Genomic DNA, 20,519 nt, shown 5'->3' on the forward strand with positions numbered 1-20,519 from the left:
ACGCAAGGAAGTTTGAACGCTTATATACAATTAGTTGGCAGAAAAAAAGCGAATTTCTTAGAATTTTTTCTGAGTACACTTTTAAGTTTATTGATCCAAAAATGTGTACACATTTTAACTGTATTTTAGAACGGAGTATTAGCAAAAATATTTGTTTGGAAGGGAATTAAAGCTGATCTACAGGAATTGAGACTTACATCGTGAGCAGGGTATATTAAGTTTGCCCGAAGTTTATAATATCTAGAAGCAAACATTAGACCATATCAATTTCTACAACATAGCTTTTTTATTACTGCTATTAGTGGCGTTTAAAATTGCAACTCGCTTAACATTGAATAAAAATTAAAATAACGCTTTTTGAGCAGCGGCCGCGCACGTCGGCAAAGTAGTTTAGGAAGTTTGTGGAAAAAAGAGAAAAAAGCGCAAAAAGTGGTGTGCGAAATGCGTTAAGTGCAAAACAGCAAAGCGCTTAAAAGTCGCTGGGCTATGAAAACGTCCTCGCCGAGCAACAAAGGCAGGAAAGGCAGAGCAGCACGCCTGCGCAGCGCGTGAGAAAGTGCTTTGTAATATTTTAATATTTGCTTATAAAATGAGAAAAGTTTCGCTGCAGTAATGAAAATGCAAAGGCAAATTGCGCTGTTTAACGCTTTGGCAACGCGCTGCATTTCAATGCGTAGAAGTAGATATTATATTAAAAAAAAAAAATAAAAGAAAAAAATAAAAATGAAAATAAAAATGAAAATAAAAGTTGAGAAAAGAAAAAAAAATTAATAAAAAAATATAATAAAAGAGAAAAATAAATATAAAAAATTGTATAAAAACTAAAAAAAAGTCGATGAAAGTGATGCTCTGCTGGTCATCAGCTACCAAGCAATATATGAAAATGTTTTTATATATATTTCTGTGTGTACATCCTTACTTATATTTACATATATGTAGTGGTGTGTGCATGCCTGTTTTGTAACAAAGTTCTCAGCCACTAATGACTGCACTCTGGCATGAAGTAAATTTCCACGAAAGTAGTTTTAGTTTTAGTTCAAATTATTTACATATTTATAAACCGTCAAGCTGTTTGCCTTGTGCGTGTGGCATGAAAAGTTTGTAACAAAAAAATATTTAATTAAAAGTGATTACGCATTTAGTGACACAAAACCAAAAAAAAATAAATAAAAATATAAAACAAGAAACGACCTAAATCCAAAACACTTAATTATGGTATTTTGCCCCAAAACCTTATAAATGCTTACACGTGCACCAATACACATTTAAATTAGCGTATATGTCAATAAAGTTATAAATCTCATAAGAAGAAACCATTAATAATCCTCACCTTTGTTTATCCATTCTTTTTTCTCTTTTTCTCTCTCTCTTGTTCGCGCTTTTGTGCTCTTCTGTAAAATCCCGCGCACTTTGCTACACATTTTTGCACTTCTCACATCTAACTCACTGTTTCACCTGTCTTACTCTCTTTACTTGCCATTTTCGCTCTCTTTTTGCATTTTTATTTTGTTTTTTTTTTCTCTTTTTCACCTTTGTCTCTCATTTGTGTTTGCATTGCATTTGTTTGTGCAAAAAAAAATGCAAATTCCGAAAAATGTACTCTTCGCCCCCTTTATCTTCACTTATCGCTTCTCCTTCTGTTCGCAATTTTTTTGTTTACGCTGCAAAGTTTTTGCCCTTACAGCTGCTTTGTTGGGCGCGCGTTTTCGTGCCGGTTCCAATGCTGGCATGCTGGGCTTGGGCGGCCTGCCGGGTCTGGGCGGTCCGCCGACATCGGAGGCGGATGCTGACGGCATGGAGGGCAATAATCTGGATGTACCTGCTGGCTGTAATATGGGACGGCGACGTAGTCGCGCGGTGCTCTATCAACTATCCGGCCACTACAAGCCGGAGAAGGTGAAGACGAAATTGAAATTAGGAAATGTGAGTATTCAACTATTATAATCAATTACGTACTAATTTAAACATTATTATTTGATTAAAAGTAAAAAAAAGGTACGAGACATTTCAGTATAGGCAATTTTACTTTTTAGACAAGCTTTCTGAAATCCAAATCTTTAACGCTATACGCGTATAGCACAAGATAAATAAGTGTTGTTGTAGGCAATTTTACTTTTTGAAAGACAAGTTGCTTTCTAAAATCCAAAAGCCTTAACTAGCAATAAAGCAGAAGCCGAGTATACGCATACATTAATGCTTTTTAAATAATAAATAGCATGATGGAGAAAATTGGTGGCAACTACAAGATAAATAAGTGTTGCGTGTAGCCAGGTCCTTCTCCACCTTGTTTTTTCAACGGAGTGGATGTATTTCCCTTCCTCTGCTTTCCCCGGCGGGTACTGCGTGGAATACCCTCAAAGCTGGAGTGTTTCAATTTATTCGGACGACATGATCTAGCCAGCGTAGCCGTGTCTCTTAATTCGCTGAACTATGTTAAATGTCATTGTATATTTCATACAGCCCATCGTTTCGTCGTATGCTCATTGGCAACGGCGAGTACTGCCAATGGGCATACATTTTCAGCAGAATCTTTCCATCGAAAACTCGTTACGTCGACTCATCACAGTGTTGACTTGTTATCGTCCATTCCTCTGCATCATACAGCAGAACGGGAATAATGAGTGACTTATAGAGATTGGTCTTTGTTCGTCGAAAGAGGATTTTACTTATCAAATACTTCGAAGTAGCAGCTGTTGGCAAGTTTATTCAGGATATTATGTATTTGGCAAAAAGCTGGGACATTAAATTTTCACACTTTGCTCTCGAACTGGATTTTTCACCAGCATAAACAAACATTCACCAGAGAAAGGAGTAAATTATAATCACTTGTTGTCAGGTCCGAGCTAGTAGGTGGTGGCATAAAAGCTAAACGAGCTACCAGAGCGACTTTTTAGCGAGTCGCTATCACTTCACGTGTCTTCCGTTATCCTAGCGACACAGTTTTCGCCTCCTGTTGGACAAAACTGCCCGCTGCTGGTTGTTCTCTTTTCTTTTAGACTATTGAATTGATGACAGTATAGGCCCGAGCTTAGCTCGTGCATGATTATTCCCTACCAATGCCACCAAACACAATTCAAAAACTTCATGACCGCAAGTCCTGGTATATTTCCGAGTTTGGCACATGGTAGTAGGGATTGTAGTTCCCGACCGCAAATTGTGGTTTGCCCATCGTTTGCGTTGAAACATTTCATCTCCTGGCTGTTGCAGTTTCAGGGTCGTAATAAAATAGTCACTAAGTCACGGACTCACTGTTGCAGAACTTTCTGAGTGTGAATTCTTATCATTCGAACGCCATAAAGCGTAACCCAATCGCTCTTACTTAACGAGAGTTACGTCTTGGTTGTTTAGTTGAAAAGGGAAGCGTATAAGTGCCGGACCAAAGTTGGCAAACTTGGACCATCATTAGGTCACTTGTGCTCTCGGGTGGCAACCTCAGCCTTCAGCCAAATGAGAAGGAAAACATATGACACGGCTTCCAATATTCCTACTTAAGAGACTAAGCAAAATATTTGAGCCTTATTCAGCTTAGTCTCTTAAGTAGGAATATTGGAAGCCGTGTCATATGTTTTGCTTCTCATTTGGCTGAAAGCTGAGATTTCACATAGATAAAGCTCCAGCGTCCGCATCCACTTTTAAAATTTTCTTAAGCTGGGATCTTAACGATAGGTACCCCAATAATGCTTCTAAGCTATATTTTGCATATAATTAGGAACTGTTTGGTCTGTTTGGTCTGCCCACTACCCCAAAGTAACTTTGTGATATGTTCTGTATTGCTTGTGTTCCAAGATCTGAGGTGTTCCCCTAGAACCCATTGCTTCAAAAAGCGATTGAAGAAGCTGAATGGTATGAACAGCTTAGTGGAATTGTGTCTTCAGCTGCCTCCGAGTGGGCCAGCTCGCCTGCGTTTTAATTTCCTTTTACGAACAGCTACCCAGATGAGAACCCGAGTTACCTACTATAAAATTAGCTATTGTCTGCTTGCATAACCTAACGAAATGCGACTTAATATTGGTGCTACAAATGGCCTTAATTGCTGCTTGGCAATCCACTAGAATGTCTGTGAAGGAGATGAAATGTGAACTTGCTGGTTAGAGCAGAAGCCTACTTGGCACCTTCTGTTATAGCCACAATTTTGGCCTGAAAGACTTTGCTGTAGTCGTTTAGTTTGCAGCTGCCTACTATGACGATGATAATCAAGCCTCTAAACACTGACATATCACATACACACATATGTCCCACACGCATATTCGCTCGTTTATCATTCCGTTTTTGCCTCTTAATTAAATTCGACAGACATGCGAATAAAACTAATGCCATACAACTGCAATCGTGTGTAAGTCGAGTCATATTACATTCATCCGTTAACGTTAAATCCAATATCTGCCTCACAACGCTCGCGGCTAATAAACGTGAAAAGGTGTGGACCTGCACGTGTGTGTGTATGTGTGAGACTCTATTCAAATAAACTCACGCAGCATTCTTTTGTGCGCCGTAACAGCAGCCAACACGGTTATACAAATAATTCTCACATTCAGCTTAAATGTAATTTAATCTCTTTTTTCGCCGCGCACAATACAACTGCAACAACAACAATTGTAGGCTAGTGACTGTCAAGCAATTAGTGCGTTTTTCCAGCTCACCCTCGCTTTGTTGTTTGTGTTTTTTTCTTTTGCGCAAATATTAATACCTTTCGCATTTTTTATAGTAAATGTTTTTTACCTTTTTTGCATTTTACCAAACAGAATTTATTGCATTCAACGGAGGCGCCTTTTCCCGAATACAAAACGCAATCAATAAAAAAGTCACGCTTCATTCTGCCGCATTACGGTGTTTTCAAGGGTTTTTGGGACTGGATTATATTGGTGTCCACCTTCTATGTGGCCGTTTTGGTGCCATACAATGCGGCATTCGCGAAAGCTGATCGTCAAACCATGGTGTCGGATGTTATTGTCGAGGCGCTGTTCATTGCAGGTGAGTGGGTGGTTCATTTTTTGCCAAAAGTTTGTAAAATATGCATGTTGGAAGCGTGAAAATATTCTACAAATGGCTTGAGTAAGTTGTGTGTTCATGTAATTGGTAAGTTTGTAAAAATACGAGTAGAGAGAGACCATAAGTAGATAACTTTTATTGAAGAATTTTATGAGAAATATGAGGGAGAATTTATTTGCTGATACTCTTAGGATATTTATGAAGCTCAAAAGTAATTTAAGAGCGTTAGTAGTAATTAGCAAGCGTTTCAAAATCTCAAAATTAAGTCAGCATATAGTCTTTAAAAAATATTACGTATACGCCATGTAGTCCCAACTAGTAAATGTGTGAATATTAGGCGTTTAAGTGGTAAAATAATTGATGGACATCTTACAGTATTATTAGTAAGGCGTTTAAGTGGTAAAATAATTGATAGAAATCTTAGAGTATTATTAGTAATTTAGTAATTAGCAAGCGTTTCAAAATTTCCAAAGTAAGTCAGCATAAGGTCTTATAAAAATTTTACGTATACGCTATGTGGCCCTAACTAGTAAATGTGTGAATATTAGGTGTTTAAGTGGTAAAATACTTAATGGAAATCTTAGAGTGTTATTAGTCATTAGCAAGCCTTTCAAAATCTCAAAAGTAAGTCAGCATACAGTCTTTAAAAAATGTTACGTATACGCCATGTAGTCCCAACTAGTAAATGTGTGAATGTTAGGCATTTAAGTGGGTAAATATTTGATGGAAATCTTGTGATAAGAAGTTTAGATACTTTTGAAGTAGTTTATAAAGAGATAAGCTCCAAATAATCTGTTGAGGGCTTACAGCCACTTGTGGTTTCCAAAAACTCATTGTTTGTTTTACATGCTTTTCAGAATATTCTCTAAAGACTTATTTTGATCCGGCATGTAGTTTTAGTTTAGTGCCAAAAGCTTCCAAATTTTTAACGTGCTGTTTTCGAAACTCTAGTTTCAGAATCTCTGAGGAAAATTTCACTGAAACGGCATGAAATTTTTACACAACTTTCTCAAATAAATTTATAGGGAAACGATTATAGGCCTAATATATGTTTTTGATAACAATATTAATTTTTTAAGTTACTACGAAATATATATTTTTTTCAAATTGATTTTTAGGTAAACCGCCTTTTTGTCAAAAATAAAATTTTTACTAGTCCTTCGATTTTTACCTATTTACATACAAGTACATATGAATTAAATTATTTTCTTAACTGTGAATTTGAGAAAATTTTAAGCTGAAAAATTGAGCTTACCGTCAGGTACTTCTGGAGATCGGTTAAGGAATAAAGAAAGTCCAAAATTTTTTACAATGAGTCACCGGTATCATTGAATTACATTAGATTCTATAAATATAAAATATTTTTCCTTATTTACAAAAAAAAAAAAAAATCTTTAAATAAAATTCACCAAAAAAATGCATTTTTGCTCACTTCCATGTGTATGAAACCCTTAACGAAGTCAGTTGCGTGCAATAATAAAAAAAATGCTATTACCTCTTCAACAAAAACAAAATTACTTTCATGGTGACACTGAGCAAACTCATCTTCATAACAAATAAAACTGGCAATTCCAGTTTAAAGCCGCTTATTGCAATCAAGTCAAATCAAATAAATATGCAGGTTACTCATACGACACGTTGGTCACTCATATACACTGCTATAAAGCTACTTGAGTGCCACTTTAAACACATATATTCAAATAGAAAATATATAAAAAAAGAAAATATGCAAAAAATACCTTGGCCTGGGTCAAGTAAACGCTGACTACTCATATTTGTTTTCACCGTTTTATTGCAACACTCCTGTCGCGTAGCTGAGTAGTCTGCAGCATTTGATTACATTTACTCAGTCACCGCAGACTGATGGTCTGTTTGTATATATTTTTATTGAATTTCCATGCCTATTTATTTCTAACGCTTATTTACGACCGCCAGTCGTCGGCGGCTTGTGAATATTTTATTATGTGCCAATGTTGAAGTACACATTTCATGCTTGTTGTGCTTTCTTTGCAGACATTTTATTGAATTTTCGTACAACGTTCGTCTCGAGCAAAGGTGAAGTTGTCTCCGATTCCAAGCTGATTGCGATTAACTATTTGCGCGGCTGGTTCGTGGTCGATTTGCTGGCGGCGCTGCCGTTCGATCATCTGTATGCATCGGATTTATACAATGGCGAGGTGAGTAGTCGGCGTGTAGCAAAATGAAAAAGTTGAGAAATGCTTTTTTCACAACAGCGCAGCAACAAGTTGCTTAAATCACTCGTTGGCTTTAAAAGTTTAAGAAATGTGCGCGATGGACGTGCATTATTGAGTTGTTGATGTTTTGTTGCTTAGGACTTTTTTGCGTAAATCAGCGTTAACTTTTTCATTTATTTGTTGAATTTGTTTTGAGCTGTGAGTTGTTTACAATCTTTTTTGAGACGGTTGTCAGAAAATTACAAATTTATGTTCGCTGGCAAATGCAGTTAAGATGTTTAATGGATTTTTGAAAATCATTACAAAAAATATAAGTAATGAAAGTTTTTGGAGAAAACGAAAAAGCGTACAATTTTCTGTGATTAATAGTACAGTATAATATCTTGTAAAACAGCAGCTATTGAAATTGATTATGAAATGCCTCTGTTATTTAAGTTTAGTTTTTATCTTTAGACCATTTAAACCAAAAACACGGAATGAAAAAATTACATTTTCACTATTTTATACAAATATTTATTATCGACTTCAAAACAGGCTCCTTTTGAGCCAAGAAAAGCGTGCCAACCTTTATACTAAATTGCGTATACTTCTTATAGACCTCGTCCGAAAGCCCTTCAGTGCCTTTAGCAATCGACTTTTAATATCTTCAATGTACTATGTCGCACTCGCCGAAGTGAATTCTTCAGTTCCGAAAATTGAAAAAAGTCACAAGCATGCAAGTTTGGAGAATACGCTGGATAAGCGATGATTTCCACTTGGCGTTTGATCAAAAAGTCAATGACAATCATACTAAAATGTTCTGGTATATTTCAAATTCGGTCGCTTATTATGAATTACCTTATTTAGACGAATCATAATGATAATAATATTTCTTATTGGCCGTTTGCCGCCGTGGAACGAGCTTTTGGTGAACCACATTATGGTAAAAAGAAAAGAAACGGCGAACATCACTTTGATTTTTACCGACTTTGACGAGATGATGATAGTTCAATGATGCAAGGTCAGGGCTGTATGGTGAATGCATCAAAACTTCCCAGCCAAGCTCTCTCAATTTTTGCCACTTCATCAAAGATATGTGTGGTCTAGCGTTATCCTGTTGGAAGACGAAGCCCTTGCTGTTGACCAATTCTGGCCGTTTTTTTCGATTCTTTGTTTCACTCTCAACAGTTGTTGATAGGGAAATGTAGAATCAATCGTTCGACCAGGCTGGAGCAGCTCATAGTGGATGATTCCTTTGCAATCCCACCCAACACTTAGCATTTCGAGGCGTCATTCCTGCCTTTGTGACCTATTGTTGAGCTTCACCACCATATCTTTTTCACACATTACTGTCATATTTTTTCCACTTTTCGTCTTTTGTTACCACTCTCTACAGAAATGGTTCAATTTCATTTTATTTCAGCAAAGAATGACAGATGTTATTGCGGTCCATTAAATTTTTTACAGACAAACATAGAGCATCTTTTTGTAGCCAGCCCTTTCTAAATGGTTGAGAACCATTTGATGATGAATTTTATGTTCCTTAGCGATTTCATGACTATTTATGCGACGGTTCTGGTCAATCTTTCATCATTTTATCGACTTTTTAAACGATTGGTCGACTAAAGTGAGGTGCAGCATCGTCTCCGTAAACCTAATAAATTTCGTTGGTGGCATGTGTAACATTCTTTCCTGTTTTATACCCAAATTAAATTTTTTTGATTAAATGAAGCTTAAAGTCTCACCTTTCCAACACTCTATAGTATGACACATTGTATATAGTATTACTGGAGATATATGACGGCAACGACGTTTATTGATAAAATACGAAAATACTTTTTCGACTAGCCAATATATCCATAAATCTTCATTCATTGATTTTAAATGCAAAATTGCATTTATTTATTTTCATCAATTTTGGGGGAAGGTGTGCTTCATAATTATCCGAGCTTAAAGAAGGTTTGCGTTCATAGTTCTCAGGGAATGACTTTTTCCTGACAATTCTGCTTCAGTCTTTGGGAAAATAAGCGCTGCAAGTTTCCTTCTTTCTTTTACTCTCTCTTCAAAATTGGTCAATGCTAGACAATTCACTGTTGGGTAATCGAAGTAATTTTACAGAAGCTCCCATCCCAATTCACTCCCTTCATAGTTTCTAATAAACTTAGTTGCCACCCGTAACCTTTACTGTCCCCAATTACATTTTATTATTTCTGCTTACATGATATGAACACAACCTTTTAGTGTTGTAACTTGTAGTCAAACTGCATTCGGAGCCCACTCACGGAAATCACCGCAGCAGTTGGAAGACCATCTGTAGCGACCACTTGCTAATACGAGTACGCCTTATCCCCTACCCAAACAACTGCCTTTTTTCTTACTAGCTTTCTTTCATAAAATCCCCTAACATATCAACAAACTGCATCCCCATAACCCCAAATGGCATTAAAGCTGTTTTGTAGCTTTTCTTTTTCTTTATTTGCTAAGTTTTCCAAAACTTTTGCTCGTTCATCAAAAATACAGCTTTTTTGTTTCCGACACTCGACTGCAATTCAGTGCAGTTCGTGCACACAATATCAGCAAAATGTCGACAGGTGGGTTGGTTTAGTAGATGTGTGCATTCCTCCGTGCATTTGTGTCCGACAAACAATGCTGATGGGATATTTCTCATTTTCCTGCTGCCATTACAACCGTGATGAGATGCTCAGCTTTCCTGTCTTGCCGTTCAAAACAGTTTTTCCTGCTGCATACTTCTTGCCTTTGTTGGCATGCCAGCGAATCATCAGCATAATCAGCAGTGATTAAATGCGATTTAAGAGCTTTTAAAGTTCTTGAACTCTTTTTATGCTGTGTACGAGTCATTTGCTGCAATCGTGATGGCAAGAGGACAAATAAAGAGTTGCAGTGGCGTAATTGGGACAAAATACTTATAAGTGGAATACTTTCTCGGAAGTTGTTCGTCATAATGGTGAAAGACAAGGTACTTTCTTATATTTGAAATCGAATAAGGACATCAGAGTTTGCTGAGGGTAATATTAATCCACTTGGTACTGATTTGTGGCTACTAAACAGACAGCTGGGCGGTTTCTTAGGAAGTAATATGAGAGTGGACTTGAGTGAAGGTGAATAATGGCATAAATGATAATTAAAATTAAATTTTTAGAAGTTGAGTGGCGAGATTATAAGATTTGTAAGCCGAATCTCTATCACTAGTCTTTGAGGGTTATGCATATTGACTCGAAAACGAGAGAATTTATCCTAACAAATATTTGCGCCTTATTGATTAATGGTTTTGTAAAATTCTATCCTTTCTGAATCCTTAAACTTAAACAGGGAAAAAACTTAACTTCGGCTGCAATGTGGCTAAAATATCCTTCACAGATCATTTTCTTGTAGTAGAAAAAAATTATTAAATTATTAAAAATCTTAGCTTTTATTGTTCCCTGAAGAGGATATGAAAGGAGTTTTGAGGTTATGTTGATGCGTTTCCTTTTTTTGGCTCTCTTAAAAATCCATCATAGAAAAGTCTCTTGAACTTTTACACAGAATATACAAAATATACCATTATTAATTAATTTACATACAGCTACATAGCCATCGCTAATCTGCTCCGCAAAGTGCCATTAAGCTCCACACTGAGACTACCTTCTAGCAAAGAAAGAAGCGACTGGCAATTTGTCTCCATTAAGCGTACACTTATAGAGAAGATAAAATGAATTATTTAAATCAGAAACTACTCCCGCAACAGCGGACAGCCGACGACACAGCTTGCGCGGCATAAAGCACGCAATATAAATTTCTTGTTGTGACAACTTAAGCGCTGCACTAACTGCTGCTGTGTTTTTAATGAGCGCGGTGTAGTTGCCACCTTGAAGTAAGTGCAAAGGCAAGAAAAAAAAGGCAATAAGGGAAAATTCAGTTTAACTGCAAGACATTAATACACATTAGTGTTGCACTTAAAAATGTGCAGTTTTTAAAAGCTTTGAAGATAAATCAATGGAGTTGAAAAAAATTTAATGATTTTTTAGTGAAGAGGAACACTCGAGCATGTCATAATTTATTGCCATTATATAACAATATATATTTATTTCTATGCTGCTCACAGTATTTGGGTTCAAAACTTCAAAGAAATTGAAACTCAGCTCTGTCTTTTTGACAGTCAACAACAAAAAAAGAGCGAACTAACCTCACCTAACTAAAATTTTTCCACTTCACTTTACTTTCATTAAATTTTTTCCCAAAATGCTATACTCTTTTCCTTCACCTGCCATCTTCTTCTCACTTTTGTCATCTTCTAGCCTGGCGATTTTTATTTTGCGCGCTTTTTCCTTTTCTATTAAGTCCCGCATTCGTCTTAGTTTACTTTCTGCGGCATCGGCGACAAAATCGGTGGGATTAACTCGTCCACCGCTGCGTATCATAGCATAAACACAGAGTGGGTTTTCTTAGCACAGTTCATGTTTGCTTGTTCGCCGCGGTGGCGTGTGTCTATCAGTTTAGACTGCAGTGACTCACCTCCTTGCTTGCAGTAATTGACTTCTTTCCTTTCAGCAAGCAGCTGCACACACTTCATTGAATGGGTGTGCTCTTAAATTGAGTGTTGCTCGGTGAGTTGCCATTGACTTTTTGAGTTGCTTTCGCTTTTGTCACTCAAGTTGCTGGCTTATTTATTACAGGTGCATGCTAATTCTGTTTTGACGTTGGCTATACTTGTCTTATAGTTTCTTTGTTTTTTTCATAAATAAGACGGACAGGGAAACAGTGAAATAAATTACCTTTCCTTTATCTATCAGAGTTTCGATCCACCCAATTAACTTTTTCGGGCACTGTTATCAATTAGGTAACTACGGCTCTTAGATTTAAGTCTAGATAATGGTAAATACTCATTTTGTTTGAGGCGTAGTATCTAAAAGCTGTTGGTGGTGGGCGAATACATGCATAGATGTATTACGTTGGACCGTTACCGATATTAGATAATCTTGATGACAAGATTCAGCTTCATACAGTCGAATCAGGTTTTGAGTAGGAAACGATTATTTCGTCAAGAGGAGATGTAAGGCAATATTTTTAAAATTATTGATAGCAACTGAATGTATTCTTCTAATAAACGGTCTTCTGACAGTTCATATCTTAAAGATCATCAGACAGAGATGAACTTAACTATAATGGAGGGAAATAATTTCGCTTTTTGAACCATAATGAAACGTAAAATATTATTCAGTAAATAACCGATATATTGGGTAGTCGAAAAAGTATTTTCGTTATTTTGTCAATGGTTGTCGTTGCCGTCGTATATCTCCAGTGCTCCCAATCACCCAATAATTACATGAATAATGAGAAATCGAGGAAATCGAATGATATAACTTCTCATAGTTAAGAGTCTCGCAAGTGGTATGAACAACCTGTCCACAACAATATAAGTATTACAGAAAACTCTTAGACCAAATACATATATCATATAAATACTGAAGTATATTTGTAAAGCAACAAAGACCTAACCTAACCTCTATTTAATCGCATTATCCAATTTTATACAAACCGTCCACGCAAAAGAAAGAAATATCGCATGCGAAATCATTGACAGCATAACTGTTCACGTTCCTTTTGACTCCACAGCAAAGTTGAAATTCTTTTCATTGCCCATTTTTTCATGGAAAGCAGATTGCTTTCAAACGTGCCTACGCGCCAATACCTTCAACACACAATCACCGTGGAAAGCATACACACAACAACCGCAGAATTTTTTGTGCTATTAATTTCTTCTTTTTTTCTGGTTTCCTTTTCTTCCCGCAGGAGTCGCACATTCATTTGGTGAAATTGACACGCCTGTTGCGCCTGGCACGGCTACTGCAAAAAATGGATCGATACTCACAGTACACCGCCATGATACTGACACTGCTGATGTTGTGCTTCTCGCTGGTGGCGCATTGGTTGGCCTGCATCTGGTATGTCATTGCCGAAAAGGAGTACATGATGAATGATAGCGGCTGGGATATAGGTGAGTACCCGCGCATACAACCACATACATTCACATACATATTCATATGCATAGATAGGGGTGTGTGTGTGCCCGCATGTGCCTCACTTATGGTAAATGAATACGCGTTACCGCAATGTGTTTAATTTCATGCACTTTGCCTTCGCATGAAAATTACTCATACGCACCGTGTGACCGCGTAGCAAGTTGGTATGCCACAGCATGTCCTTTCATGTAAATACCGTGTTGCGCGTGCACATGTGTGTGGTGAGCAGTGTATACATGAGCTGCGATTAATTCCACGTACAACTCAGCAACTTATTTGTAAAGTATATTGGGGGCTTTCGTGTTAAATCTGGTTAGTTTGATGCAAAAACAGCATTTTCATTAGCGAATTCCCAGATATTTCCCACTTTCGAATTTTTCGGTGAATATTACACAATGCACATAAAAATTGGTTATGAATTTGCTTTTGCTTTGTGATTTGGATGATTCTTCGTGGCTTAACAACTGGACATGATAGTGTGGGGTTGACACCAAATATATTTGGTTTGACAATTTGACAGCGCTACGAATAACGATAACTTCGAGATATGGTTTTCTATGAGATATACATACATATTTTTAAAGTCGAGAAAGATAACAATAGGAATTATTGTTTATCTAAACACTCTACTTCTCGAGTAAATACATCAAGTAACACATACCTGCACCTTAAACTTTACCTTAACTGATAAGTGATGCAGAGAGGAATCGCTTAACACCTTCACTGCCAGCTATTTCGAAAATATTGGAAACTCTTCAAAACTTCTAAGTTACACAGCGTCTACCTTCTTCTCACTTCTAATGCACAACTTACTCATAATATACGACGCTTGTCAATGGAGTTAGGCTTGTGGCGCTTGCGACAAATTTCAGCACCTAAACTTCAACAAGATTTACCGCATTTTCTAACCGAAGTAATTAAAAGTCCATCACACAGCTCGAATTGACTTTGCTTCTGTGCCAAATTGCAAATTACGAAGAGACTTAATAACGAGGTTGCCAAGGCTGATTGCCTAAAGTCAAACACACACTTCCCTAAACAATTTTGTTTACGCTGTCTTGCCACCTCAAAAGTGATAAGCTGTTTAGCAACTAATTAAAATCAAATTCTATACTTTCGGCAAAATTTTGCTAACAAGAGCTCCTTAAATCTCTCGAGCAAATAAGCAGTTGCACATACAAACGTAGATGTACGTATGTATGTATGTATATGTGAACTCGTATCTAAACTTACTTATTAGGGTTTTCGTCGGAATTCTATTATTGCTTGCATTGCTAAGCAATAAATCGATGGCACAGAACGAGAGTGGCCTCCTGGCCATGACCGCAAGTAGTAACAAGAGCGGACCTACAAATTGCCTTTGCATGGAAATTCCTAGATTAATGGTTGTTTTTGGATTTTGCTGAGAAATTCGAGATTTTGTATTTGACCAACACTCATTCTCTTGTCTGTCATGTGGTTTGTGTTTCCGAACATTTGATTGGTAGGCAATCCTCGTTTTGGTGAAGGGCGGCCGCATGTTTGTTTTACATACTTGTATGGCAATATGTAAGTACATACATACATAAGTATGTATGTAGATGTGTATGTATATTCGTAAAGATGGAAGAGCGGAAGAGAAGTGGCATTTTAGCTCCACAATTTAAGAAAAAAGTGTTAGTAAAATATTACTAAAATACCACTGTAAGTAATATAGAAGTTCAATAAAAATATATGTAAGTACATCGTTTGGTTTCATTATCTTTCATCTCGTTTGGTTTTGTTTGGCTGATCTCTCCTTTTCCTTTCCTTTCTTTTCTTTTCCATCCTTTTTTTCCATTACTCTCCTTTCCTTTCCTTTCCCCTCCTTTGCTTTTCTTTCCTTTCCTTTCTTTTCCTTTCCTTTCCATCCCCTTTTAACACTACATATTGGTTAATTAGATTGCACTAATGGATTATAAGTGCACTGAACTTTATTATTTTATTTATCTCATGCAAGAAGTAACTTCTATTGTTTCTTATAACTTTTCTTATTCCATATAATCAGTCGAAAATTACTGCCAACTTCCAGTGCATACGAGTGTAAGGACATTCATTCATATACTTATGTAATTCGCTAATGGGTCTAACACATAAGTACATATGTACACAGACATGCCAACATACATATCTCTGTGTACATAAGTAAATTCTCCTTAGAGCTGCCAGGAAATGTAAACTTATAAGCAATTTCCTTATGCCCTCAATCAGTTCCGCTTGTTAGCGTAAGGCATTGCAGCACAAACTATTTACCAAAGACATGTGCCTCACATACACAAATAAATACATACATATGCACATATCTACATTTATAACTCACAGCACACACAGTTGCGCACGCAAAAGTTATTACAAATACACACACCTCGGTATTCCGCTCGCATTCACCCTGTCACACATTTGCTGCTTCGCTTGTTTGTTTGCTGACATTGAGCTGTTGCTTCGCAGTGATCCGCTGACGAAGCTGTTTCCTTGTTTTGTCTCTTCGCTCTCTCTCTCGACTATTCTTCTACAGAATAAACAGTGCTCGTTGGCAGCAATGTGCGTCGTCTGGTGTATATGTTTGGGTGTATGTGTTTACGCAGTTTATTTTTCTAAGTCCGACATTGTTGACATTTGCTATTTTGTCGTTGTTTTTGTTTGTGTGCGTTTACATTTGCTACGTACTCCTTCATTGGATTATTTGTCACTGTTTTGCTTTGCCTTGCAAAGACCGTCTTTCTTGCTTAATCATTCAATTGTTATAGCTCACAAATACATGTGTATGTGTGCGTATGTGTGGGTGTTATTTTCTTTGTCTGCATGTGAAATATGCTTCGGCCAATGTCAGAAGCATCTAAGGTTATATACTTATATGTGAGTGTTTTTGTGACAGCCGCTGAGAAGGTCAATAGGTCAATCCAATTAGGCAAAGGAAATTTATTGAAGTGTCAATTTTGATTTATCAAGTGAGTAGTAAAACGTAATGTCGCTGAAGATTAAGGATAATTGCTTTTGAGTTTTGAGTAATATTTTTTGTTAGGGAAATGCCTTTGAATGTCAGATTAGTTAAAAGTAATTTTACAATAATTAAACAATATCTGAACTTCATTCCCTTAGACTAGATCTATAAAGATATAGTCTCCGCAAACCTTGACATAATTTGGAGTTTGTGCGATCTTCAGCTTTTTCTTTAGTAATTATCGCTGGTCGAACCCCTATCTCAGCCTTGAACTAAGTGACATGATCCGTCAAGCTCCAACGCGAAAATTTGGTTAAATACGCTCAATATCAATATCTTAAATTGCTCTCTGGAAAAACTTGTAGAGTAAGTTTCTATACTACTTTTGTATTACTGGGGCCCTACCTTGCTACATCTTAAACCATTTCCAACTTCTTGTCGTTTATTTTTTTGCTCAGAAACCTTGATTGCGTCTTGCAAAGATACTATATCGTTGCGACACTCTAACCTTTGTTTCCGCTTTGCAGTGGCTACTGATGTGTGCTAGATTACCCTGAACATAATACTATTTTGAAAACCCTTAAAAACTATTTTATAAAATATTTTTTTTTTTACTTTTATGAACTACGACCCATAATATTTACCTTGCTTTCAGGTTGGATGCACGCTTTGTCTGAGCGCTTGAAGATACCCATCACAAATATCACCAACGCCGAGGCCTATTCGACGGCGCTGTATTTCACCTTCACCAGCCTAACGTCGGTGGGGTTTGGCAATGTATCCGCGAATACGACGGCGGAGAAAGTCTTCTCCATCATCATGATGCTAATTGGAGGTAAGAAAGCCAGAAACCGTTGCACATTTTTACCTTTCATAAATATTGACTGTTCATTTTCATGTGGATTTGAAAAGTAATTAAGCGGGATTTCCTTAAAAATTTAAAATCATTGTTTTTCATTCCTTTTTAATCCATTCGTGCGTTACGCGTTGTCTGCCGCCTTTTCCCGCCCATCTGACAGCATTAATGCACGCCGTCGTGTTCGGCAATGTGACGGCGATAATCCAGCGCATGTATTCCCGGCGTTCATTGTACGAGAGCAAATGGCGTGACTTAAAGGATTTTATAGCGCTGCATCAGGTGAGTTCGTCGGCGTGATTTCCATTTCAAATATTTATGAGTGTGTGTGTTACTTATATGTTTGTGAAAGCGGCAGGTAAATATTCATGTAATTTTTTTCCTAAAAAATATGAAACAGGTGTTTACATACATACCATATATTTACCTATGTACATACATATATACCTATGCTACGTACATACTATGTAGTTATACAGAAAGTGGTGTTCTTGCATAGAGGAATTCTTAAGCCTTTTTAACAGACAATTCACATGTTACTTTTGTGTTCGCAGAGAAACGTTTTGTAAAGTCTTACAGATACAATGTGTTCAGTTGTCTCGTTAAGAGCATATTCTTAAATAATAACAAGGTTTTAGTTCCTGTAAAAATTATATAACAAACAATGTTCTCCAATATGCTTCGCTGCACTAAACATTTTTAAGTAAAAAAGTTTTTTTTTTCATTACTTTAATTTCATGAAGAATAAGTGAGATAAATAGAAATTTTGTCAATATTACAGTCATATTTACCATTGATTTCAAGATGGTAAATTTTTAACGGAAATTTCTATATATTTTCAAAAGTCCCTATACTTCAGAATACGGTTGACTTATGTCATATTTGAAGTAAAAATGATACGTTTTCAGTAAACTCTACACAAATTATTTTTCTTCTTAATATATTTCTCTTCTTATGTGTTGGTTATGTCAAATTCAATGACAGTCGTAGTGCAAAAATGACAACATTTTTAGAGCGAATAAGCTCTTTCCCATGTCTTGATCAGTTTTTCTCATTTGAAGAACATATTTCGGTTCAGTGGAAAGATATGTCGTCAAAATTGTATTGTTGTCAAAGAAGTGTCAGTGGGTTTGACAAAACTAGAACATATTGAAATGAGGTTTGTGATGTGCCACAACTCGATTGTTCATTATTACTCCTACCCTGAAATGTCGGGGACTATATAAAATATAAAAAGTAATCCATTTCGAAGTTACCTACTTTTTTAAAGAAAAAAACAAATACTTCAAATTAAATGGGGAATGTTTACTATCATTCGAAATAACATTCTTCGGCATTTATTTTTTGAAGCCAATGTCTTTCAAATGTTGGCCGCGGCTACAGCTCAGATGGTTCATGCGCTGAGTTCAATTTCCGATGACTCCTTTGAGCATTTCGACTGGTAACTGGCCAATGACAAGCGTGATATTTTGTTCCAAGGCTTGAATCAAAGCGGGATTGTCTACATAGACCTTAGACTTTACATGTCTTCACTGGACGAAAGTCTAACGGTGTGATAACAAATGGTCTTGGTGGCCAATCGGCCGGTCGAAAACGTGAATTTGTCTGTTCACCGAGGTGTTATCTCAATAAATCTCTTGTTAAAACCAAATGTCATCGAGATTACGAACCTCAATTTCAGGCTTTAAAAAGTCAATAGGCATAATTTTTGAAGAAATATGGACCGATGGTTTCACCAGCCAACAAACCGCACCAAACCGTTGTATTTTCCATACAAAATGGCAGATCTTGAATCTCTTCAGGTTGCTCTTCATCCCAAATGCCACAAGTTTGCTGGCCGTTGGGCCAAAAATAGGCTTCATAGGTGAAGAAATTTGGCTTTCTTGGAATTTTTCAAAAACCCCTAGAGCGAAGTGATGTCGATTGGGAAGGTCCAGCTTCAGTTCATGCACAAGCAGTATTTTTCACGCTTTCAATTTAAGATCTCGACGTAAAATGCGGCGAATCGTTCAATAACTGACCAAAAAAATCATTATAGCTTGATATGTCTCACGCGTGATCTATAAAAGAAAGATCTATAAAAGAAAGATCTATAAAAGAAAGACTATTGAAAAAGTAACTCTACTTGGTTCACCGTTAAATATGTGTAGTTTATCAGCATTGTGAGTATATGTAGCCCTGCCTGTCTGTCTGTTCGTATATGCGCAAACTGCTTTCTCGGTTTCTGAGATATAAATCTGAAATTTTGCACACTTCCTTTTTTAACCAATTCACTGCCTCTTTATGGCTATCACCGATACCACATGGCTGCCATATAATCTGAGCGATCAAAATAAAAATACAATCATTTTATATCTTTTTTTGGTATAAGAAATTCACCTGTGAAGGCTATTATAGCTTCGATGCAGCCGAAGTTAACTCTTCTCTTGTTTTTTATTGATGTTAAATGAACACGAGCGAATATTTGGTCACAGATTTAGGATTTCATCTCATAATATATTCGTAGGACAGCTCGAACATTACTTTAGTGTGCTCTCTGAATATGCCATGAGGTTTTCGTGAAATTTCGATTAGTTCCGCCAACTAGCTTGTAACTCGCTCTATTGTATACAATTTAAAAAAAAATCATTAATTTATACAGATTTCAAAATTTAGCTGTACGAGTATTCTGTATTTGTGCAGAATTTTCTAAAAGGATTTATAAAAATTTCAAATATTTATTTAACTTCAACTACATTCCACTAAATTGAAGCACTATATATGTGACCTGGTCTACGAAAAGGGGGCTAACGTGCGAAAACTAGTTTTCTGGGAAAAGCTGTTAAAAATAATAGTAAGTTTCTCGTTATCTCATTAATTCTTCTCCTTTTTTTTTGACACCTAAGCCCCCTTTTCGTAGACCAGGTCACATATACTGATAAACGAGATATATGTATAAAAATCCATATGTATGTACAAAAATATTCACCAGCTTAAAACTCAAGCCAGTGACAATAAATTTCGAGTAAAGTACCGTTGAAATTTGAGAATAAATATGGCTGCCACAATAATATTTGCATTTCTAGCAGTTTGTAAACTCAGCGAACAATTTTCCACGCGACAGTTTAAAAACAGAGTAGCGGTAAATGGCACAAAATGCAGTTCTGCATACGTGACAGTTAAATTTTTGTTGTTATTGTTGTAAATGCCACTGTTGGCGTATTTATTTTTATTATTGTACGTATTTAATACTCGTACTGCCGTGTCTGTGGTCGATGACAATAATTACAGCGGCTTGGCAAAAACACGTGAACTCTTAATGATGGCGGCGCGTGTTGAATATGCTATAGATTATTACATTAGGGTGCGACTTTTTGTAAAATAATTTTAAATATAAAAAGATTTTTTGTTCAAATAAATGCTTACTCAGGTGGCGGGTGGACCCATGTGTAGAAGTTCATGTAAGTTGGGAAAGTTTTCTGAGCGCCATTGACTTGAGAGTGGAGAGAAACGATTCTTTTACATATGGCTCAAGCAGCTCA

General features: G+C 36.6%; 1 protein-coding gene across 3 annotated transcripts in view; it reads left to right on the plus strand.

The window, feature by feature from the left end:
• The window catches only part of LOC120770299 (potassium voltage-gated channel subfamily H member 8), a 177,601-nt gene that overhangs the window by 134,180 nt on the left and 22,902 nt on the right, over positions 1-20,519 (plus strand). For 2 of the 3 annotated variants that reach the window (XM_040097665.1, XM_040097666.1), the window contains 6 exons: positions 1,670-1,923; positions 4,743-4,971; positions 7,003-7,166; positions 12,954-13,158; positions 16,798-16,977; positions 17,162-17,280. In XM_040097665.1, coding sequence (XP_039953599.1) covers positions 1,670-1,923; positions 4,743-4,971; positions 7,003-7,166; positions 12,954-13,158; positions 16,798-16,977; positions 17,162-17,280 — 1,151 coding nt within the window. The remainder of the gene's footprint in view (positions 1-1,669; positions 1,924-4,742; positions 4,972-7,002; positions 7,167-12,953; positions 13,159-16,797; positions 16,978-17,161; positions 17,281-20,519) is intronic. The other variant, XM_040097664.1, reaches the window with a different exon arrangement.

Source organism: Bactrocera tryoni, chromosome 3 (assembly GCF_016617805.1).
Source record: "Bactrocera tryoni isolate S06 chromosome 3, CSIRO_BtryS06_freeze2, whole genome shotgun sequence".
NCBI lineage: Eukaryota > Metazoa > Arthropoda > Insecta > Diptera > Tephritidae > Bactrocera > Bactrocera tryoni.